Genomic DNA, 23,694 nt, shown 5'->3' on the forward strand with positions numbered 1-23,694 from the left:
AATAAAAAGCTAGATATTATGCTTCAGATAACACGTGTTTTTAAAAATTAATAAGAACATCACTTAATTAAAATAAGGCACAAATGACCTTAACAGCAATAAGAAAAGGTGATAACCTTCATTTTGAAAATTAGTTGAAAAATGACTCATCCATTAACTGTCAGTGTGACAGAAATTACCGAGAGGAAGGCAGATTTTGAGTCCTGGGGGGAAAGCAGGTAGGTTTCTGCCATCTGAGTACGCACGGGGTCACCACAGCAGCTAACCACAGTAGACAGCAGGCATATTAAGAACCTTAATGAGCTTTGTTGTCACTTCTCCATCATGAGCAATTAATTAACTCCTGCCTTATCTCTCCTGCTGTCCCCTCTCTGAACTGCACAGTCCCATAAAAGTCTGAGCTCTGGGGAAAAGAAAGGGATAAAAGTGGGGAGGTGAGAGCCACCCAAAACAGTCAAAGAGATGCTGAAGGGCCACAAAAGGGTAAGATCTTTGGAAAAAAAAAAAAAAACAACAGGTGACAGTCCTCGGTGCAAGGGCAGGGAAACCCTGATGAGCTGCTAATTGCTGTAATTGGTTCTGGCAGGGAAACCAGCTCAGGTGCCCAGGGCTCTGTGGTGAGGACAGGGACTTGTTAACAGGTTTCCCTGAAAATGGTGTGAAACTGCAAATGGGAAGCCAGGATTTGGTGTCCTGGCAGGGCAGGGTCAGGCCGTTCCTGCAGCCTGGGCTTTGGGATCTAGGGAAGAAGCAGAGGTGAGCGCTCTGGGTTTGGTTATCACTGCTTTGCTTTGCTCATGGGTGAAGCTCTTAGTGCTGCTGGGTTGTGCAGAGGCAAGGTGGTTATGCAGTGCCAGGAAGGGATGGCTGAGTTCTTTCCTTGTGTTTTGTTGGGTTTTGTGGGAGTATAAAACTTGGGTCCGTTAAGGCAGAGATCTGCAGTGGGTATGGGCTGCCTATGCTGCCTGGGGCTCCTCTTCCCCAAGCAGTGAGTGCCCCAAAGCCCCCGGCTGGCTGAGGAGCTTGGTGGCACTTGAGGGAACTCCAATGCCACAAAGCCTGCGTGACCGAGAAGCCTGCCAGGCATTGTGAGAACACAAAATTAGGTTAGAAATCAGCTGGGGCTTGGTGTTGTCTTTGCTTTCTGATTCCCCCCTCCCCTCTTTTTTTCTGGTTTGTTTGTTTCTGTCCAATAACCACAAGGAGTAGAAAAGTTGTTTTTATTTATTTATTTTTAAAGCAGACTCAGATTTCCATGTCATCTCTTATTTTAGGAGCTTCACTTAAAAGGGGAGAGGGAACCCAAAACCAGCGCAACACAAAACCAAACCGACTCCCTACAGCTCCATTCCCCTTGTTGCGCCCTACCTGGGAACACTTCCCAGGACACTGTTAGGTGGCACCTGTGGTAGGCAGGCACAGCAAGTGGGAAGCAGGGGTACACGTGGGGACAGGGCACCAGCAGGCTGGCAGTACTGAGCTGTGCATTGTAGGGGTGACATGGAACCCTCTTCTGGGCCGTGCACAGCTCTGCCTGCATGTTTAGACACCAGCAGTCCCAAAACCTGCTCCTTTAGAGGTGATGCTGCAGGCATCCCATGAGGTCTTCAGGGGTGAAGCACAGCCAAAAAAAAAAAAAAAAAAAAATGTTTCCAAAAGTGAAAAAAGCCCCAAGCTGTCCTAATATTTAAAGGAGCTGCCTCCCCTGCGTGACCTTTGGGTGCGTGCTGATGGGTACCTGCCGCAAGGATTTAGTCTGGATCCAAATCCCCTCTCCCTCGCCTTTCTCCCCTGAAATGGGAGCTGTCATCATGCTGCTCAATCTTTTAAGTCGGCCTGAATGCTGCTTGTCTCTCGTGCTTAATAAAAGCAAAAAGTCTCTGGGAATCTGCATGAGGTCATTGCTCTATTTTAAGGTGTGTTCTCTCCCACTGTCTTTGGTATTGGCCTGGTCTCCTCTGCTTTATGATTCAGGTGAAGGCACATTCCCCATGAGAGGGTTGTTGTAGTGGAAGCAGGGGAGGTAGGAGAGGCTGTAGCTCTGCGAATATGCCCGTTGAGTCCACTGTAGGTCACCCCCCTTGCTCCGTGGGCAGGTGGAGCCCTGAGGTCACCCCTCACCCCCTGGGCAAGAGCATTGCTGCAGGCTGGATGGTGGTGGAAACTGGTCTCTTGCTCCTCTCTGATAGGAAACACAGCTGTGAAACTGCTCAAAATACTCATCACAAGTAATAAAAGCTCAGCTGCTAGGAAGATCACCGGGGTGGGCCAGCAGTGGCGTGTCCGAGAGCACTGGGTTGCTGTGATGCAAGCTGTGCATCTCAGGTGGGGTAAGCCCTCTGCCAGGGATGAAATAAACTCTTGCAGCTGTGACCTCTACCTGCGGAGCTGCACTGGTCTTTTTTGGCCTCAGACCATGGCCCACTTGATGTCTTTAAACAAATCAATCAAAGGGCAGTGGTGGGGAAGAAAACACAAACAGGAAGGGCAGGATGGAAGGGTGAGGTGATGCCTTAAGGGGGGGGTTAAATCCCTGGAGGGTGTGTGGAAACGGATGGCTCCAGTATTGATGCGGTCAGGATTTTGGTGAAAATGAGGAGGGGGGGGGACTGTCTGGCTCCAGACAATACCTGGCGACTTGTGGAGAGGAAGAGCAATGAGGCTGATGAGAGGTGACCTGGGCAGGTCACTCAGAAAATCTGGTTTGCTGGCCCAGGGAGGACAGAGCAGCCTTGTCTTGATGTTATCGGGGGCTGTGTGCCAGGGAGGAGGCAGTGATGTAGGCAGGAGTCTCTGGGACAGCATCACAAGGAGTGGTGACGTCTGTCAGGAAAGGGGATTTCAGCAAAACCTGTGATTTAAAAATAAAATAAAATAAAATAAAAATTAATCTGTATATGCTCACCTGGCTGGGTGAGCAGAGGGTTCCAGACCTTGCTGTGCAGTGAGGTAGTCCCAAAGCCCAGGAGATCCCAAATATTGCATCTCTGTAGGACTTTGGTATCCAGCTCCTGGTGGTTGAGATGAAGTGACTTTCCCAAGGGCACCAAGGTGTCCTGGGGCATGAAAGGGAGGGGACCCCAAATCTCTCAGTTAACCTTAAACTACCAAAGCATCTCATCTCCTCCTTAGGCTACTTAACAGGCAACAGCTCAGGGTACCTGTTAGTGCAAAGCCTGCTCATCAACACGTGTTTGTCTTGGTTTAACACCGAAGTTGGTGTATTTCTGGGATAATAACAAAATTGCCTTGGTTTATTGTTTCTCTCAGTGACATTCTGATTTTTTGATGGCGATGTCGTAACTAGAAGGGACCTGCTGAATAAACAGCCATTGCTTCTCTTTGTGAAGAGATTATGTTCTGTTGTGCTTGCAGAAAGGACTTCTGCTGCCATGTGTTGCCTTTTAAAAGCAAAAGGAATAATAAGCAACAAGAAAGTCTTTAGATATTATGCCTATTTGGAAGGAAAAATCAGGTTTTGCTATCGTGTGCGTCGTTCAATTTATTTTATATTAATTTGATCTTTTCTTTTCAGCGTGACCTGATTAGTTCCATATGTGTTTCCCCATGGCTTGGCCAGTAAAACTGCTTGTCTGAGTCATCAACGAGATAAATAATTGGCAGCTCCAAGGGCCCATCTCCTAAATCATTCCACAGTCGCTTGTGGCCCGAGCAGATCCTGGTTGCTTGTGTATTTGAGTCAGCTGTAAAGTCTAATCTGGGCTTTCACTGGCCCCAGGGGACCAACAAACTGCCGATTACGGAGCCTCACGTCGGCTTGTCTTGGCACGGCCGCTGGAAGAACGCAGCGAGCTGCTGGGGACCGCGCGGTCGGGGCTGGTATTTATGGTCGGGGCCAAGGAGCCATCCTGAAACGGGCACCCTGGGGTGCACACCTGGCAGCCCTGTGGTTTCTCTGTGGAGCCCTGGCATGGGGCCTGGGCTTCCCAGGGGCTAAGCTGCTCTGCGGGGACCCTGTGCTGGCATCTGCCCTTGAAGGGCCCCGTCTGGCCTTGGGCTGTCCTGGCATCTTTCTCTTCCAAACACAACTCTCAGTCCCAGGTGCAGCTGACAGAAAGGCAGCCCTCAGCTGCGTGGCAGGGACTGAGGAACACAGCTACGTGGGCCCCGTGTGGCCTCTGCCTTGCCACAGCTCAGCCCTGTGCCAGGAACAATAAGGTGGGCACGGGCCTGTTCCTTCACCCGTGCTCGTCTTCTGGGAGACTTGATTCCCTCTGCTCATTCCCTCCACTTAAATAAGGAAAATGCTGGACATCAGCTCTCCTGTCCCAGCTAGTTATTTCTGGCTTGGTTTATTTTTTTTTTTTTTTAAGGGTGCCATATGGGTTTTGTTGAAATCAGATCCAAGCAGTAACCCTGCCATGGTCAGGGAAGTCATGCTGCTGTCCTGAGATTGCAAAGGGAGCTGAACTGAATGCTCCCTTCCCTGGATGTGGGGTTTGGAGGGTATGACTGCAGCTTAAAATATAAGAAGGTGCCAAAAGCAGGATGAGAGATAGCTCGGCAGCGATCTCTGAGCTTGAGGAAAAATAGTGTAAATGTGGAACAGGCCCACGGTCTTCAGAGCTGGCTCCAGGCGTCTCAGCAGGGGAGGCACAGCTTCTGCTGCATTGGAAAAATAAAGTGTGCCTCTTGTGAGATGTCCTGGCCTTTTGGCTTGTGTTAGGCGTGTTTGGGGCAAGCCTGGTGCCTCAGAGAGGTGTCCCTGAGCCCCAGGGCAGGTGGAGGACATGGGAAGGGGGCAGAGCCCTTCTGCCCTTCGGGTGGTGTTGAGAAGTTCCAGGTAAGCCAAATTAAAAGAGAATGAAAGGATTGTGTTGGGCTGGGATAAAGGTCACATTAACATACTGCAGCGTCTGGCAGTAGCACCCAGTGGTGTCAAAAGGAGCTTTAGGGAGCTGAAGCCAAGCAAATCAGTGGGTTCTTATGTGCACGTCTCTGCTACAACGCGAGCCAACGTGGCTCCTGCCGGGCTGGGCCCGGGCCTCTGAGGCCTGCTCAGGTCCTCGCTTGACTGGAGCCTGCTCTGGGCTCTTTGGGGCTCCCAGGAGCTCAATGGCCTTTCTGTGGGAAGGGTGAGGGGGAAGGGTGCCGGGCGAACCCTTTGGTGAATGGGGCCAACGGGTGACAAGCAAATTGTTAGCTCCCCTGGGCAGCCTGTGCAAAGATGGCCGCTGTCTCTTCTTCTCTAATCTTCCTTGTAAGACTTCTTCCTTCTCTCTGTCCTCTCAAACATTTTGATGTGGATCTAGATTGGTGTTTAAAAAAAAAAAAAAAAAAAAAAAAAAAAAAAGCTCTCTTCCATGGCTGCCCAGTGTCTTCTCCTCTTCTTCCAGCCCAGGAAGACCAGGACTGGTTCCTGACCTCCCCGTGGGGCTGGGTCCCTCTGTGTCCCCAGCACAGACTTGCTGGGGGAGAGGGGTGAGAAGAAGCAGAGGGCTGGAAGAAGAATTCTGTTAGTCAATGCGACTGGCCGAGTTGAATTATGTGTTAAAGTTTGACAGTTGTTGATGTGTTGAGCATTTTGTACCATTACAGGATTTTAGCAGTCCCGATGCAGATTTTCTATAATTTGTTTGCTGTGATTTGGGTGTTTTCCTTGAAGAAAGAAAATTCGCCATGCAATTTGCTGCATGCATGTCATTTTTATTTATTTATTTATTTTTTTAAATGTGAAGTGGAAGCAAGCATCTGAAATCATTCTTCTCCTTCTGACAGCAACATCTGTAAAACCTTAACGCTGGGAGGAGGCAGGAACCAAGAGATTTATAACCCCCCGCTGAAATATTGGAACGACCTTATTTCCCGGCAATTAGCTTTGCTCAAAACATTTTTGTTTCCTATTAGAAGCAATCTACTAACATTTATATTGATGTGTTTAATAGTTGTTGGCCATCTCTGCATTCCAGCAGGCAAGGCAGAAGGGGAGGGGAGGAACACGCTCTCTAAACTGTGAGCACATTTGTGTTGCATTGTGTGTTGCATTTGTTGATAGTGGTGAAAACATCCATCACGCTATGCTCTGGGATGGGGATGACATCTTTTGGGAAAGGGAAGGGATTGGTCCTTGGCCAAAGCTTCCCTACCGCTGCAGTGTGTCAGGATGAGCTCCAGTGCCTTTGCTGGAGAGGGGATCTTAGTTCAGCCGAAATTCACGAAGAGTGGAGAAGTGAGGAGAGGCGAGTAAGGAGCCGCCACTACATGTAAGATGCTGTTGGAATGAGTAAGGGCTCTGATGGACAAGCAGGGATGAGGCAGTGGGAGAGGTTACCATTGCCAAGCCCAGGGGCATAGAGACGGGCATGCGTCCAACTCAGCCCCTGCATCCAAGTGCCTGGCAGACTATCACCCTGTAGACTTCAAAAACAGTTTAACCTTAAAATTAGGATGAAAAGCAGGTGGCTGGGAGGGCTGTTCCTGGCCTGCAGTGGATGTGGCCATCCCCAGCAGAGCAGGGAGCTGGTGGCAGCAGCTCCTGAGACCTCTCTGGGGCAGCCTGGGAGAGAGAATTTCTCACAGCCCTCAGTGAGAAGTGATTTTTAGTTAGATGGGTGGGTTTTGGGGGGATCTTGAGAGCATGATGTCATGGGATGAAACTGAGAATCATATTTTAGGCTTAGTTGCAATGTGAGGAAAGCCTAATGTCTGAATGCATTCATAGCTTGGGAGGGAAGTTGCAGCGAACACTGTGACAGTATTGTCTTCTAGGAGCAGGAAAAAGAAATGCCTGCTTGCTCCTTGGCTTTGAGCTCAGGCAGATAAATGTATCTAGATAGGGTCCTGAATGGATCTGAAAAAGATTAATGGTTTAATTGTTGAAAAAACGCTGTTTTAAGAATGTCGAAACGAAGTTAAGTTTGAAATATTGAGGATGTTTAAGGACAGTGACTTTTTTCTTTGTTTTGAAATGATTTATTTGCCTCAAATTTTATTTTTTATTTTTCTTTTTGGGGGTGGTGGTGGTGACTTGGGATATTATTAACTGGCTCTGGAATGTTCCTGTGATGGGCAGCACAGAGGAGAAGCTTCCTGGGAAATGCTGTAGCCTTGCCTATGAGGGATTGTCATCCCTAGTGTTCAATCAGACTTTGTCATCTGTTTGCTTTCTGGAGGTTTCTTTCACCAGGAGATATCACTTGGGAAGTTTGTTCCAGGACAGGCAGCCGATGGTGTCAGCTCAGTTTTGTTTAAATACAATGGCAATTCACTCGTTCTGGCTGAAAAAAGCCATTCCTGGCCCAGCTGCTTCCAGCTATGCCAGTTTGCCATCCCCTATTCTGTGCAGTTGTGACTGTTTTATCAGGCTGTGTGGTTAGCTGAATAACCACGTGGTCCAGGTTAGAAACTGATCCCATCTGGGGCTGCTGCAGGCCTACAGGATGGCAATTCCTTAATCTGGTTTGATGTGAGAGCCATGGCTTTGTACAATCACACCTGAATATTCAGCCACTTGGATGATTTCTCCCCATAAATCACTTGGTGGCTGAGATGCTTTCCCCAGTTGTGCGTGTGCTGTGTTAAAATAGCCACTTGGGAGCAAAACCTAGAGATGCTCTGCAGGTGTAGAGGCTGTTGTGACAACCTTGGGGAGCAAAGATGCAGGCCTCAAAGAGGCAGAGGTTACCTGCCTCTTTAGTGCCATGGGCTGGGTCCTCTGTGGGGCTTGGGGCACCCCTGCTGAGGTTGCTTAGGGCTGCACACTTCTGGTGGGGCTGGAGGTTGAATATTTTTGCGATGCTGCAGCAAAGTCCACCTGGTCCATTAGTCTAGATGGCCAGAGCACGACAAGGCAAGCTGAACAGCAGGCTGAGGATGGGGACCCCACACCTCTCCCAGTGCATGGGGACGTTAGGTATGGAGAAGATTATATCTCTCCTGCTCTCTGCTGCACTGCCTGCCGTGGAGGGAGGGTGCTGCTGTCAGTCAGCAGCCTGTCTCGCTGCAGGAATTCCTGGCACAAGTCTCTTCAGGTTCACCTCTTTGTGTATAGTCAAATAATTCCCCCTCCAAGGAGCTCATTTGTATTTCTCTTTATTTCCAAGGGGCCAGGGCAGCTCCTGCTCCCCATCCTTCCCTCCCAAAAGAGGCTGAAAACCCCCTGCTCTTCGCTGCAGGCACCGCCGTGTGGGCCCAGCGTAAGGCAATGTGGGGGTTGGATTCTCCTGTGCATTCACCTCCACTTATTTATGTTTTTTGTCTGTAAAGCATTGCTTAGATGGATCCAGAGACTTTCTCATATCACATTTCCGTGGGTCTGGTTTGACACCGCCCGGTGCCACCGGCTCCTAGGAGGTCCCATGGGCAGCTGGTCACGCAGCGGGCAACCTGCCCCGCTCCCCTGGCTGTGATGCAAGGGGCTGCTGGGAGTAGCCAAAAATCCCTTAAGAAAGCTAAACACGCAGGGAGAGGAGGAGGGCTGTTAAATAACAATATCGGTTCCACCCCAAAAGGGCTGCAGACTGACCTGTGCTGCTTCCAGCTGTCAGGAAGGTGGAGGGCCAAGCCAGTTAATGCAGGAGGTGACTGGGGGCCAAAACTCAGGTGAGCTTGTGATGGATGATGGGGGGCAGCTTGGTTCAGCCCTTGTTCCCAGAGCATCACCTGCTCAAAAATGGGGAGAATTTAACTGGGAGAAAGGATGCAGAGAGGGAAACCGGTCCCTGTGCTGAAATAGCAGTGGCTGCCGGTGGGTTTGGGAGATGATCCTTTTGTTTCACACGTGCCCCAAGGCAGGCTGGTGCAGCGCCCTGCCTCCCCACACAGAGTGGCTTTTCAGCAGTGGATTATTCTGGTGGAGGTACTGTAAGCATGCATTTTGGCTGAGGGATGCTGCTTTTGGGGTCTTTTGTGCCAGGAACACAGTGTGTGGGACCCACCGAAGGGCAGGTTTCTTTGCCGGGGATATGTGTGTGCACGTGTTTATTTTCTTATTGCTTTTGAAAGAGCAGCGTTGTGGTGGCTGACATCTAATCCTAAATTTGGGATACCTGACATTGTAAGGAGAAAACAAACCTTCCTGCACTTAAAATGAGTGGCAGGGCGGGGCTGGCCCCAGCGCCTTTCAGAACTCCTTTGACCTTGTGAGCAGACCCCCTGGGCTGACTGACAGCCTTTTACGGCCGCATTAGAGCTGAGCTGACCTTGTTTATCTGGGGATTCACCTGGGAGACAGCAGACATGTCCAGGGATATTAAGTCTCGAGCTGAAAATGTTTGCTCAGGTATTAGGGCTAGAGTTAATTTAGACTGAATGCCTCCTTGGTGGCACCAGCCGCTGCTCCACGGGACAAGGCGCCCCCCGGCCGATGACAGTTGTTTTAGGCTTGCCTCAGAAATTGGGCTTCTGAGGGTAGGGCTAGAGGAGAGCCATGCGGAGTCTTTCAGCTCACTCTGAGTTTCCTTTGTTTAATATCTCTTGGGTTTTTTGGTGGGAAAAAAAAGAGCCCAAGTGAAAGGGGCAGTTTAGGGTCCCCTTGGATTTCATCCAGGGAAGGAAGCCATCCCAGCAGATTGGTTTCATCTGCCCTGCAGCCTCCAGTGCTGCTCCGTGCAGACCAGAAGCATCCTTGGGCTGCAGTGGAGATGATCAGGGATGTGGGGAGAGCACTTGATTTTCTTTCTTTGGGCTGGTAGACCACTAACAGCCCTCAGTGTGCATGGGTAGTTGAAGCTGCATCCCATCCCTGGGGAGGAACGAGTGCTGCTTTTGCCCATGTCCTTGCGGAAGCCATGTCCCTGCTCTTCCCCGCGTTCTCCTCAGCTGCTCTTTGGGCTGAATCCATACCACTGCTCATCCTGTAGGGATGTTTGTGCCTCTGACATGCAGTAGATACCAGAGAACTCATGGGTGATGGTTATCCTTGTGAAGTGTGCAGGGAGGTGGCTGTTCCTGTGCGTCAGAGGCTGGGGCATGGTGATGCTCCAGGAGGGTGGGAAAGTGTTGGAAACCACACACTGGGCTTCCCGGAGCTGCGGTGTGGGTTGTCACAAGCAGATCTCCTGCAGATTTACATTCTGGCTGTGTGGTTCCCCTACAGGATCCCCCAAAATCTCAACCTCCTCTGCTGGGACCCCACAGAAGAAGCTTCAGGTGCTGGCTGGTGTTGGGCTCAGCGAGACCCAGAGGGGAAACCTGGAGCCGATCGCTGGTGACAGTGCAGGTGTCCTGGTGTCCCATAAATCCATGTAGAACCCTTTAAAGCCAGAACAAACCCTTTTATTCCATCTTTCTGGGATGCCTGAGCTGTGCTGGTTTATCCAGGAGCCGTCACCCTCCTTGGTTCATCCAGCCCTGCAGCCAGCGCTGCTGGAGCCGCGGGCAGGAGCCCGAGCACAGCGGATCTGATGTGTGGGCTGCAGGGAGCTGCGAGTTTGAAAACACTTCCCTTGTGCTGTGGGACTCCCTGGGGGATCTGAGGTGCTCAGCACGGGATGGGCACCGCTGTCTGTCTGTCCGGAGCTGGCCACCCTCGGCAGTGAGCCCGAGCTCTTCGGCAGCGCGGCTGCTGCAGCCTCCCTGCGCCGGGGGGCTGGGCTTGCTGTGCTCAGCTATTTATTTAAGAAAAAAAATATTATCATTTCAGGCGTCAGCAGAGTGGGCTGTATCACCATTGTATCAATGATGTGGTTTTAAGGCACTTTCCTCCGCTTAAATGCTATTTGCCTTCTCCTTCAGGCAATTGAATTTAAGAAAACTCTGGTCGCCCAGATCTGGTCGGGCAGATTCCTCCCCCTGAGCGCAATTCCCAGCAGGGATCAGCTCTGCAGAAACTCTGGGAGCTGTCACGTCGGTGCACCAGGCTGAACAGATTACCCAGCCCTGCATCGTCTGCTCTTTTATCTGCCCCAAAGCAGTGGGAAGCCAGGAGTAACCCCCCGGGGTTCCTCCGAGCAGCGGTTTCTGGAGCCCGGGGTCAGGTGGCTGTTATTGTAGCTAAAGGTGTTTAACCCCAATTGATTTTGACAAGCCCTATTAGCAGATCCCCCAATTACTTATCGGGTTTTCAGAGGAACGTTGTCGATTTAAGGCTTGATGCGCTAACCCCAGCGCGGCTGACAGGACGTGGCAGGTACCAAACCTGCCTCGATGGATGGAAAATAAAAAATAAATAAATCCCCATTGATCTTAAGGGTCAAATTCTGACCCTTCCTGGGGCTGGGAGCTCTTGAGGGTGGTGGAGCCAGACCGCATGCTGCTGGTTTATGAAGTGAGACAGGTGAAGTGTCCTGCCCTGCAAAGTACCGAGCATCCTCGAGGCAGCTGGGGTTGGGCACAGCCCCGGGTGACTTGTTTGCCACACACGGCAGCAACGCCTGATGGTGGATCCCCGGAGAAAAAGGAGGTCACTGGCTATTTTGGCATGCTCTGACCCCATGTTTATCACCAATGTGGTCGAATTCACAGCCCCAAAGCCCTGCAGGCTGGGGCCCTGGCTGGGCAGGCAGAGGAGCTGCCCAGAGCCTTCTGCCAGTGAGAAACGCCCAGCGCTGAGCTCCGAGACTCAGCTCCCAAGGACGGCTGAGATCATTTGGAAATGACCAGGAGTTATGTGACTAAGTAATCTGGGAGGATCTGGGCATAGCACCACTGGCAAATTTCTTCTTATGGCATCGGGAGCTGTTGACTCTGGGCTTCGCAACCCGTTCCAGCGAGTGACTCGCGAGTCCTCCGAGGTGTTTGGTAACAAACACCTTGTAAAATGCATAAAAACTTGAATGGCAGCATTCACGGGTAAGGTTCCAGGCCAAGGGATAACTGCTGGTAGGTTGGCTTTTGTTTTTGTTTTCCCTGTTGTTTGCAAGACCAATGAACTTGAGGGTTTTGCAGAGACACAAGTGTTGTATACGCTATTTACAACGAGCTCCCTCACCCTTCGGTGAGTGGGCAGGTTTACAAAGCACTTCTTTAAAAGAGAAGAGACCCTCATTACGCAGCAGTGTGTTTGTTGTTTCTTGATCATTTGACAGCAATTCATAACCTGTTTCTTGCTTTCTGTTGTGGGCATATTTGTATTATGGTGTTCATTCCCCATCTACTATTTCTGAAGATAACTTTTGTATTGAAAATTACCTGTATTCTTCCAAATAAAGACAGCATTTAAATGGAAAATATCTCTTCCAGATGATTACTTTTGAAACAGCCAGTTCCTTGTCCTTTTTAAGGTTATTAAAGCTATTTTTTTGGTTTTATTGCAGGAGATTTTGCTCAAGCCTCTAGAAATCTGGGCAACGGAGGCAGCTGCCGTCGGCATTGGAAACTCATAGTGGAGATTTTGGCAACTGATGTCCTGAATAACCTTGGTCAAGACATCTAAAGGTAAGGAACCCCTCCTTGCTGATTGCTGGGGGTTATCGGTCATCTGCAGAGGTGGCTCTGGTCTCTGCCTGCCTGTGGGGTGAGAGCAGGAGTGGCTCCATGCTCGTGTAGGTGTGGAGCTGGTTGGCTTCAAGCAGGGGACATCTCCTGCCCCAGCTGGAGTGTTTGGCAGCATGCCATGGGCTTTCTGGGCTCTCAGGGCCTTGAAGTGACCTGCAAACCTCCGTTTTAGGTGTTCTCTCTTCTCTTGTCCGGAGCTGCGTCATTTAGGAAAATGCTGATGTTGATGTGAAAAGTCCTGGTGATGGCTGGGCTGGGTCACGGAGCAGGAACAAATCAGTTTCCCACTAGGGAAAGGTCATCTGTGAAATTTTATGGACAGTTCCCCTGTTCTCCAAATACCCTCTCCCCCCGGCTTTTTTTTATATATTTTTTTTTTCCGTGTGTAATTGCGTGTCAGACCAAGTGCACTCAGAATGTGAGCAGGGTCTGATACAAGGAGGGTGAAATGAGATAATCCATGTTTTCATCATCCATAGGCCTCTCTTTTCACAGCCCGTGGGCCGTACTTTATTAGGCTGAGCAGCTCTGGGCCTGCAAGAAAGAGGAGGACTTTCTCATCCCGATGAGAATGGGGCAGTGAATGGATTCCAAGTGTTTACTCAGCATTTGTCTCGTGCTTTATCAAAGGCATGAGGAGGAGGTGCCGACAGACCTTTTGTCCCGCTGATGTGTTATGACAATGTTCCATGAATATGCAGAATGGCAGAAGGGATTAGAGCCAGTACAATTCCCCTCCGGCGCTGCTTTTTTTTCTTTTTCTTTTTTTTTCTTTTTTCCTTTTTTTTTTTTTTTTATTTTTGCCTGGGATGTTCAGGGGTTTAAGGGTGACCTGCTCGCAGTCAGGGCACTAAACATCAGATTTCCCCGCAGATAGGGGTGTAAAAATCCCACACTTGTCCAAAGCTGTTAGCATCTGGCTCGAAGGTTGGGCTGCCGTGGTCACTGGCTGCTTTTTATGAAGCTTGGGCTGGCAGGAGCTGCCTGGCTGACAGCTTTGTGTTTCAAGAGACAGGGGGATATTGGGGCGTAATTAAAACCTGAGTTGATCAGTGACACGTGAAACCCAGGCCGATGTGGCCAGGGTGATGTGGCTGCTGCTTTTCTCTTGGTGTGGGCTGGCAGCAGTGCCTCACCGTGCTCTGCTGCTGCTTCCCAAAGTCCTGGTCCAGGCTGCCCAGAATTCGGGTGTCGTTCAGTGGTGCTGGCATCAGGCAGTGATGCTCTTCGTGCTCCGAGCGTGTACCTCTGTCTGTAGGGGTTAATGAGTTAATGCACCTTCAGGCAGGCCGTGGACATTATCTTCCTTTTCAACATGATGCTGCAGCAGGTAGGAGGGAGCAGACATGGTGCTGGAGCCCTGGGTGTAAAGCCAAGCTATCCTCTTGTGTTTCCAATCCTTCCTCTCCAAGTGATGCTGCTGAGCGATGGCCAGCAGCCGTCTACCCGTCCTGGTTGTGGTGTGTTCCTTCTGTGTAGCTGAGCAAAGGTGTTCCACCTGAAAAAATATTCTCCACTGGTTTCCTAAATCTTGAGAATCTTTCCCATCCTGTTCCCTAAATGGTTTGAGGGGGAGACTCCCAGATATGAGGCTAATGGTGACTTGTTGCCCTGGTGGGGTCCTATCCTGGGTGTAGTGCAGTTGTGCGTGGGGCTGCCAAGTTGGTAACTGGAGAGTACGGAGGGGAAAAACAGCAGAGAAGGAGGCAGAGCCTCCCTGAAGTCCTGGCACCAGCCGTGGGGAGGTGGCGCAGCAGCCACGGCACGCGTTGCTGCTTGCCGGCGTCCCTCTCCAGCCACTTGGGAGCACAGGCAGTAAGTAACCTAATGAATGTTGATGCAATTAGCCCAATGCCAGCTCTCGGCTGGTGGCCTGTGAGAGCACTTGGCAATGGCTCTGGCGTCTGCTGTGCCCGCTGCCTGCCCTTGCTGCCCCAGGAGGGTGCAGACCCCTCTGGGGGGTCCGGGCAGCACTGGGCTGTGTTCCTGGCAATCCTGGACCCAAAGCTCCTTGGGCTGGTTGTTCAGGCAGCCAAATTCTCGAGGCTGGCTTAAAAAGGACCGGGGAGCTTTTGCCATCTGTCTGCTTTCAGCACCGTCAGCAGCGCGAGCTCTGCCTTTGCCCCCTGGGCTGTGCGAGGAGGATCGCAGTGCTCACGCTGTCCCTTGCAATCAGGCCTCCTCCACTGCAGCGTAAGGGAAGGACAATGAAATGTGAACAAATCCTTCCCCCTTGGAGAAACCTGTGATGAAAACACAATTGGCAGCCCTGGGAAGGAGGCCTCGGGACTGGTCTGGGTGCCAACCCTGCCTGGGCCAAGGGGATTTCCTGATGGCAGCAGGGCAAAGCAGTGACCTGAGTCAGAGTGCATGGGATGAGGATCGGGATCAGGAAAAGCAGGTTGGGGAGCAGCATGCATGATGACAGAAAGCTACCAGAAAGAGGGGTGAGCTTGAAGCTCCAGCAAAGAAGTCGACGGTGGCTGGCATCACCTGTTTCTCACCCAAGCAGAAGCAATTCAGCAAAGCCCACAGCCTGGTGAGTCGGGATGCAGCTATATGCACCACGGCCCTGTCACCCAGTGGGACAGGAGCAGAAGTGGTGTGGTGTGGGCCTCCAGAGCAGCTACCCCGGAGCTAGAGGTGATGGGTGAACCGCAGCAGCTCTCCCCAGGCACTCGGCGCTGACAGAAGCAGCCCAGATCTGGGTGCTGGTGCCAGCTGCCCACCTGCATGCAACACTGCTGTGATACAGACATTCCCATCTCAGCTGGAGTGGGCACCCCAGTGCCCACAGGTGCTTTGGAAGTGGTAGGTGGGAAGGAGCTGAATGAATCTTTGTGGGCCCCCAAAATAAAAAGGTTTCTGGCTTGCTTCTGCCAGCCCCAGCTGGCACAGGGCAGGGATAGCTTTGGCTAGGAGCAATGTGTGACCATGCTGTGATTCACGCCTGCCCAGTCTGATCTGAGTCTGAATCATCTCTCTTCCCTTATCATGAGGAAATTATGTGATGAACACGGGCCTGTTGTGGCTGGAGACCCTCTTCATGCACATCGAAGTCACGGCACGAAATTTTAGTCACGGGACACATGTGGAGTGCTCTCAAGGGCATCCAAGGCAGCCTGAGCCACGTTGTCTGCCCTCCAGCCAGCCATTTTCTGCACCAGCACAGACACGTGCTGAGATGGATTTTGGGCAGGAGGGCTGGGAAGTGGCCAGGCCACCTCCTTGGTGCCTGGAGAACACAAAGGCAGGTGCTTTGCTCCTGGACTTGCCTCTTCTCTTGAAAGCTTTGGGATGCCCAGCAGAGGTATCGTGCTTGGCTGCCAGCCCTTGGCTCCCCATCAGCGCTGTGGGCCTTGGAGACCCTTCTCCAGGCAAATGTGTGGACCTGGGGGGAGGATCTCTGCTCTTCTCCCCCACCCCAGATCATCATCGACATGAGCCTTCAGCTCTGCACCCTTGCTGGGAAATGCTCCCAGCTCCATCCCCTGTGTCCTACCCAGCTTCCAGCCACCAGCTCCTGGGCTCCCTGCACCTCCAGCTGAGATCCCTCCTCCTCCACTACGACTAGGCGACTGACAGAGGTGCCTGGCCCAGCAAGGAGGGATTAAAGGGCTTTTGTTTCAAAAGCATTTTAAGCAATGTGAAAAAAACCAACCTGCCAGGCTGGCTGCAGGCAGATCGGATCGGAGGTATAAGACAGGGAAATTTTCCACCACAGCGGTGTGCTCCTGGCCTAAGGGGAGGGAAAAGGCTATTGTGTTTGGAGTGAATAAAATCATTCCTGGCAGGAGCATTAAACAGAGGAAAAAGAATCGACAGCAAGCTAGCAAGGTGGGATTTTACCTGTCTGCCTGGGCTTGCAGCTAATCAGTCCAGCGGTTACAGGAGGGTAATGGAAGGATGAGGGAAAAGGAAACTTTTGCAGTGAAATGCTTGCCTAGGAGCCCTGATGTGCAGCGTTTGGGCATCCTCCTGCTTGTCCCCTTCTTTGGCTTGGGTCTTGTCCATGAGATATGGAGCTGGGGCATTTTCCTTTTTCCAGGAAAAAGGAAAATTAATATTGATTATCCCAAATCTTGGGGTTTCTCTTGAACCAACAAACAATAAAAGCACCAAAGTTTGTAGAAGCCAAATCTCTAAAACTCCAAACCAAGCTTTGCTCCTGATCATGGTTTTCAATGCCTCAAGACTTTTAGAATCTTTTACATTTTCCCCTCAACTTTAAACAGATACTTCTCTTAAGAACATTATTGTTTTGTAAACAGACAACAAGAAAGAAGCAGTTGTGTTTTTTTTTTTTCCTTTCACCCCCTTTATTTCCATAGGATTGAAAGAAAACTTCAGTTTTAATTTGAAATTTAATTCTGAGCAGAAAATCTTAAATAGTTGGAGTAAAAAAACTTCACCATGAGGGTGAAGAAGGGTTTACAAGTTCCATTCTTTAGAAGTTTTTCCCAAGTGCCCCCAGCTTGGTAAATGCTTTACCTGTGCTGTTAGTGAAGAAATGATTTTGCCTGGGTGTTGCTGCGCCGTTACCTACAAATACCTGGCGACTGAGTTAGCTCATGAGAAGTGCTCACTTGCTGTAGTCGTCTCCTCCTTGTGCCTGGGAGAAGTGCACAGCTGGTACCTGTGTGGCTTCCAGCAAAGGACATCCACGTGCGTGTGTTTGGGGTATTTTGGGGCAGGCTCACCCCTTCCCTAGGGGTCCTGTTACGGTGCCAAGCAACAGAGCAGGGCCAGGCACAAACTCACCAGCCCCTCCTGGCTTACCCCCATTATACCCTGGGGGGTTTGGGCTACCCAGCAATGTTTGCACCAGGGACTGCTGCTCCCTCTCCTTGCTGTTGCTCACACGGACAAGTGCGCTCAAACTCCTGCTAGCAGCCACGTGCCACCACACAAAGGTAGTCGAGAGAAGCAAGTTCACACATCCTCTGAAGTAATTTGTGGAGGTAAAAGAGCAGTTTAAGTTGTTCTGTGTGCTCAGGATGAACCGATGTGGAAGGCGGCAGATGCTGGCAAATCTTGTACATACTTAGCAAACGTGATTTACTCCTCCTGCATTGCCTTGTTTTAAACAGGTCTTGCTTGTGGTAGCCATTTTTATTACAACCTCCCAGCTTTTTGTAAAATATCTGGGGCAGAAAGAGTGCCTGGAGTGAGAAAGCATATGTGGGAATTAGTGTCTGTCTGGTTTGGCTTGTTCAGTGGTAAGGCTCGGTCTGGTTCCTGCTCACCTCTGTGCTGCTGCTCTGTCCGTCTGTCAAAACCACTCTGCCACCCGGCTCCTAGCCCTGCGAAGCTGGGAGCTGTCTGAATGCTCCCAACAGCTTTCAAGTAGCTGCACACAGAGCCTCAGCCAGCCCTGAGACTGAGACAGGGCCAGGGCTTCTCCCGGGGTGTGCAGCAATCACGGGAGCAGGGCCTCTGAACAGGAATGCTTCACCCAGGGAGCCTTCATATCCTGCTGCCCAGATGAGACCTCCTTCCCTTTGTGTGGTCACAGGTAGCTCCAGACCCAGCCGGTGTGGGGTTTTCATTTCCCATTGTTCTTCTGATGGTTAGACCACTTAAAAAAAAAAAAAAAAAAAGTAATAGGGTTGCTTGCAAGACTAAATGAGAAAAGCTGTTCCTCCTTTACACCCCTTAACCTTTTTCCCTCCCACCCCGCTTCTTGCTAAATCAATATATGTAAAAATCTTTTGTGTCTGCATGAAAAAAACGTTCATACCTGCAAAGCTGGAGGTTTTGCCCACCCCAGCCCCTGGGGCCAATTTTCTTTGTTCTTCATGGAGTGGTCTTCAGTGACTCCCTTCACCTTCATGGCGTTCTCACCTTCTCCAGTGGCTGGGCAAGCCAGATCCTCAGGCTTGAGGGTCATGAAGTGCCCAACACTCATACACGCTCAAATTCAATGCACGCTCCTGGAGCAGTAGGAGTCTTTGTCATTTCCCCTCCTTCTCCCAGGGGAATGAAGGGTCCCTGCCATGCTCTTGGTTTGCTTCCCTTGCTGAAGAGCTGCCTTCTAAGAAAAACCAGACTCTGGAGAAAGGCACTGTTCTGTCCGCTGAATACTTCCCCTGCCCCTGTTCTTGTCCTCATTTGGTGGAAGGGAAACTGAGGCAGTTTACCCCAACACGCCCAGTGGCTGACCAGGACTGGACCAGCACAGCTCTGCCAGACCCCACGCTGCCCTGCCTGAGCCCTGAGGAGGGCAGAAGATGAACCAGGAATGTCTGCAGGGAATTAAAACAAGGACAAAAACAGATGTGGGAACAAGTGACGGTGGGAAATAAACAGGGCAATGAATTTTTGCCTGGACTGTAAAATAAAACCACTAGGAGATGCTTAAAGAAGATGGGATGGAGAATCTTATTTTAAAAAGCTTGGTGGCTTTATAGCTCAAAAAGGAGAGGAAGATGATGGTGCGATCTGAGCCACATCTACTTGCCTCTGTGGAAAACGGCTTTGCCCTGCTCTCCTCTTGGAAATACTTCTAACCAAGTTACGAAGGTGAAGGCTGTGATTTTTACCACTTGCAGGACAGAAGAGACCTGCCACCATCTGACACCCAGCAGGGCTTCCTGAGTGCTACCTTCAGCCTCAGCGATGGAGAGACCCGTCTTTCCCCAGTCTGCCCCCAAAATGCCATCCCTGCCTCGCAGCCCTCGTACCTGCGGGCAGCCCCAAGCTCTGCGCATCCCTTTCCACTCTCCCACAGGGGAATAAAATACAAAATAAAAGCTTGGTTTCCCTACCCAGGAGGCTGCACAGTAACTAACCGGGGGGGTGAGGCAGAGCAGCCCCGGCTCTCTCTATCGCTGCGCCCTGGCCGCCTAGGAGCGCTTTTCCCAGGAAAAAATCAACGAAATCCGGGCAGCGGGGGGGGCGGGGGGCAGGCTTACCTGCTCTCCTGCTGGCGGCCGGCCGCGGGATAAAACTCGCCCTGGGTTTGGCCGGCGGGGCTCCGTTTAATTTCCCCCCTGCTCGGAAAACGGAGCTGGAAACCGAGCGAGCGCCCGGGCGGATCGCGCAGCCCGCTCGGGAGCGGGTTTCCCCCTGGGGCCTCGCTGCCAAAGCCACCCCCAGCGAGGGGCCGGAGGGATTTGCCCGTGGGAGACAGGTCCCGGGCTCCCCCCCCTCCAGCGGAGGGCCCGGCTGGGCCGGCCCGGGCTCCGCACGCCCCCGGGGGTGGGCAGGGGGGCGGCCGCCCTATATATTGCAAAGCAGCTCGGGGCCCGGCTCCCCAACGCCGGGAGCTGCCGCGGCGCCTTTCCCCTTCCCCTCCCTCTCCCCCGTCCCTCGGGGGGGGCTCTTTCTCCCGTGCCCCCCCCCTTACCCCCGTCCCTCCGGCCGTCTATGACTGCGGCCGGCTTCCCCTGCCTGCGAGGCATGTGCACGCTGCCGGCCCCCAGCCCCGCCGCCAGCCCCGGCTCCCCCGGCCCCCCCCGGGGGTCGCCCCCAGCCTGCCAGGCTCCCCCGGTGAAGCCGGAGCCGAGGGGCGGTGGGGGCAGCCCCCCAGCTCCTCTTCCTCCGTCGCTGCCCCCCGAGGAGCCGCCGCCACCAGCCGGGGGCCGCCGGAGAAAGCGGCCGGTGCAGCGGGGCAAGCCCCCCTACTCCTACATCGCCCTCATTGCCATGGCTATCGCCAACGCCGCCGAGAGGAAGCTCACCCTGGGGGGCATCTACAAGTTCATCACCGAGCGCTTCCCCTTCTACCGGGAGAACCCCAAGAAGTGGCAGAACAGCATCCGCCACAACCTCACCCTCAACGACTGTTTCGTCAAGATCCCCCGTGAGCCTGGCCACCCGGGCAAGGGCAACTACTGGACGCTGGACCCGGCGGCCGAGGACATGTTCGACAACGGCAGCTTCCTGCGCCGAAGGAAGCGCTTCAAGCGCACCGACATCACCACCTACCCCGGCTACATGCAGAACTCCAGCGCCTTCACCCCGCCACCCGCTGCCCGCGCCGTGGCGCCCACTGCGCCCTACCCCAACGCCCTCTGCTCGCCCGGCTATGGTCCCCAGCTCTCCGGCGCCGTTTTCCATCCTTATGGGGCCGGAGCAGCCCCGCAGGTGCAGCACCCCAGGATGTTCAGCATCGACAGCCTCATCAGCGGGCAGCAGGCCCTGCAGCCCTCGCCGCCCGCTGAGCTGGGCCACCCCTCATTGGGTTTATCGGGGGCTGAGCTTGCCCCCAGCTGCTCCACCGGTGCCTCCGAACCTCCCTGCTTCCAGCCTCAACCAGTCAGCCCTGGCTTGCTGGGCCGGCCTGGCCCCAACACCTTGCCTTACCCCTACGCTGCCTCGCCTCCCCACCTGCCTGTGGGGCAGGGCAGCTATTCACCCAGCAGCCCGCAGCTCTACGGGGCTCCCAACAGGCTGGCCCTGCCCGCCATGCGCCCCACAGCCTGCGCCGAGCACAACGAGCAGCTCCTGGGGCTCCCTGCTGCGTCGCCCCTTGGCCAGTTCGGCTCCAGCAACGCCTACGTCAGGCAGCCCAATTTCCCCGCCGGCCTCGAGCGGTACATGTGATGGGGCTGGGGGGGCACGGACGGGTGCCCCGAGGTGGCCGTGGGCACGGCTGGACACACGGACATCGCCCCGTTGTGGGATCGGCTGGGAGGGGTGGGGGGGACCTGGTCTTTGGCTGCGTACGGGCACAAAGCCCCGTGCACGGTGCCGGGGGCCGAACTCCTCTCTTTCCCAGCTGATTTTTAACTGGAGAGAAGGGGATGTATTTTGCTGCCGTCTTCCCTCCTGGCAGTGATGCTCTCCGTGCCTGGGGGTGTCTGTTTCTCACCAGGCTGCACCTGGGTGGAGCAGGGCACCCTGCAGCACCCCAGGGTGAGGCAGAGCTTGCCCAGGAGCTCGGTGCATGGTGGGACCCGGGGACCAGAAAACAGCCCAAAACGGGGCTTTTTCCTCTCTTCCCTGGCTGCCTTCTCCATAACTGGAATGAGCTACCAAAAAAAAAAAAAAAAAACAAAAAAACAAAAAACAAAAAACCACCACCACTAAAGCAATTCACTGGATTTTAAATGAATATTTAAGATGCTTACCCTTTCCTTCCCTCGTAGGAAAAAAAAACCAACCTCACCCTGACTACTTCTTTCTACTATTTCTAAAAATGACTTTTATTGTTAGAAAGGACTTTTTTAAATAAAGCTTTTCCTTCCAACATGTCCAGTGCTGCTGTTCCTCTGGCCCCAGCCAGGCCTTTCCTGGAGGAAACCCATTGCTCCTCTGTCTGGGGGAGGTCAGACTTGTGCTGCTGTCCGACACCACCTCATCCTACATTTTTAGTGATGCTTTTTAAAGCTATTTTACTATGACTTTTTTAAAAAATGAATGGGAACTAACCATGGCCGAGCTGTGCGACGGATGCAATAAGCTCTTCATCACGAGGGAGCCGCTGTTCTTACTGGACCTGAGGGTTTCCGTCTGTGTAGCAGGGAACGTGTCTTCCCTCCCAGAAGTCCCTTGCAGGTAAATCTCCGGTTTAGCACATCAGGTTTGGCGATCGTAGCTTTCCTTCCTAGGCACAAAATCGATTAAAAACCCAATCTGTTCACTGCCCAGCCTGGTGCTCTTTATTTATAGGACCGTCCAGCCAGGGTGCTCAGCCAGGCAGGATTCCCCGCCCGCTCGCTGGATTCAGCTTTTCTTGTTTAAACACCCTCTGGGGGTTCCCACAGCCCTTAAGGAGGAGCTGGCTGGCACCGGGGTGGTGGTGCAGACCCGAGCATCTCGGCCCTCATTGCTGCCCGTGTCCAAAAGCTGTGTGCTGGGCAATGTCGGGGTGGGAACCCCGGTTTTCACCCACGTGGTGGGAGCTCTCGCTTGTGCCTTCTCGTTCCTTTATTCCACGTGCGCCGTAAAAACTGAGTGTGGGGTCGGTATGGAAGGGGAGGGGAAAAAGATGCTTTTCTCCTCTTTGTCTCCTTAAAACTGGGGATTCACCTGTCTGTAAAAACTGCCCGGCTCTGGTCTGCTCCTGCTCCCTCTGGCTTCTCCTTTTCAGCTCCCACGCTGCTCCCAGCAGCAGCTTCCGAGCTCCTTTACTGACAGCCCTGCTTGGAAAGGGCTGGGTGAGAAAACTTATCCCTAAAAATATTTCTGCTTTCTGTAAAAGATATCTATGGACAGAGATTTTTTACCTACGGAAAGCCTGCAAAGTGCTGTCCTGTACGCGACGCAGTCTCTATGCGTGGGCAGTGGGGATGCTGAAATAGCGCTTGCGAGGACGGACAGGAGGAAGGACACTTGTTGTAGCTCACAGTCACTCTTGGGGCCCGATCCTGCAGTGTTTTGCAGGCAAAAGCACTTTTGAAGTCTAGCAGGAGGGGCAGAGCCAGATGTGTGCCGAGGTGCTGGGTCTGCTGGCTTCTCCCCAGCCTCGGCGGGCAGGGAGCTGGGGGGCTTGCAGCGTGCACTGGGGGCTGCAGTGGGGCAAAAGGCAATGGGTGCTGGGAGGTGGGGGTGGGCAGGTGATGCGAGTGTCAGAAAGGGTTTTCCATGCTGCTGGGTTTTATCTCAAGCTCAGGCTGCGCTGGGGCTGAATCCTGTCCTGCAGCCACCTGTGCCTCCCACCACGGGACGAGGGCTCTGGCTTTGGCTTGAAGCAAGGGTCAGCCCAGCGGGCTGAGTCCCCAGAACCATGGCTCAGAGAGGGCAGGCGACCCCAGCCCGGTGCGTGGGGCCAGATGCTGGGGTGCAGCACCCCGTGTGCGTGTCCTTGCTGCACAGCCCCAGCCCAGAGCACCTGCAGGCAGCAGGCAGCCGCCCTCGCTGCGGGCCCTGTGTTGCCAAAGAGGCTGGAAAACACGGGGAACTTTATTCTTTTCTTCTTCTCCCTACAGATATTAATCCTCGCATGCACAAACCTCTGGCACTCGTATTGGGATTGTCATTAAACTAATGCCTTAAGAGTGTCTTCTTGGTTAACTTAATGTATCCCAACTAGGCTCTTAAGCTTTTGTTTCAAAGCTTTGTTTACAGTTAGGGTGAATCTAGCAAATGAGTAGGATTAAAGTGTCATGTAAAGCATAAGCCTGGCTGGGACAGAGTAGTTTTAAGCTTTGTGAAGTTTATACCTGCGTCCTTTGTCTGTTTTAGTGTCTTTTCAGTGTCCCTGCTCAGTGAATAAGAGGGATTTGAATGAAACAGGAGCAATTATCACCCAGATTTTGGCTGTGAAACCAAGTCTCCTTTGAAATCCTCCCCTCTTTATTTAGCAGCAGCCAGGGAGTTCAGGTGATATTAAGCAGTAGCAGTCAGAACCCT

General features: G+C 52.6%; 1 protein-coding gene across 8 annotated transcripts; it reads left to right on the top strand.

Annotated features, from left to right (window-relative positions):
• The first annotated feature begins 369 nt into the window (after positions 1-369).
• FOXE3 (forkhead box E3) lies at positions 370-21,290 on the top strand. Of its 8 annotated transcripts, none has more exons than XM_035333759.1 (4): positions 374-483; positions 596-756; positions 12,216-12,336; positions 18,454-21,290. In XM_035333759.1, exon 4 carries the CDS (start codon positions 19,765-19,767, stop codon positions 20,941-20,943), a length of 1,179 nt encoding a protein of 392 aa, XP_035189650.1. In that variant the 5' UTR covers positions 374-483; positions 596-756; positions 12,216-12,336; positions 18,454-19,764; the 3' UTR covers positions 20,944-21,290. The 8 variants fall into 8 exon arrangements, with proteins under 8 accessions (XP_035189657.1, XP_035189650.1, XP_035189652.1 ...); XM_035333761.1 differs by lacking the exons at positions 374-483; positions 596-756 and adding exons at positions 2,498-2,540; positions 3,376-3,475; XM_035333760.1 differs by lacking the exons at positions 374-483; positions 596-756 and adding exons at positions 2,568-2,672; positions 3,376-3,475.
• The last annotated feature ends 2,404 nt before the right edge of the window (positions 21,291-23,694 follow it).

This window comes from Oxyura jamaicensis, chromosome 8 (genome assembly GCF_011077185.1).
Source record: "Oxyura jamaicensis isolate SHBP4307 breed ruddy duck chromosome 8, BPBGC_Ojam_1.0, whole genome shotgun sequence".
In the NCBI taxonomy this organism is placed as follows: domain Eukaryota; kingdom Metazoa; phylum Chordata; class Aves; order Anseriformes; family Anatidae; genus Oxyura; species Oxyura jamaicensis.

Coding starts and splice junctions, on each gene's coding strand:
- FOXE3 (XM_035333766.1), top strand. CDS start 19,765: ATGACTGCGGCCGGCTTCCCCTGCCTGCGAGGCATGTGCACGCTGCCG.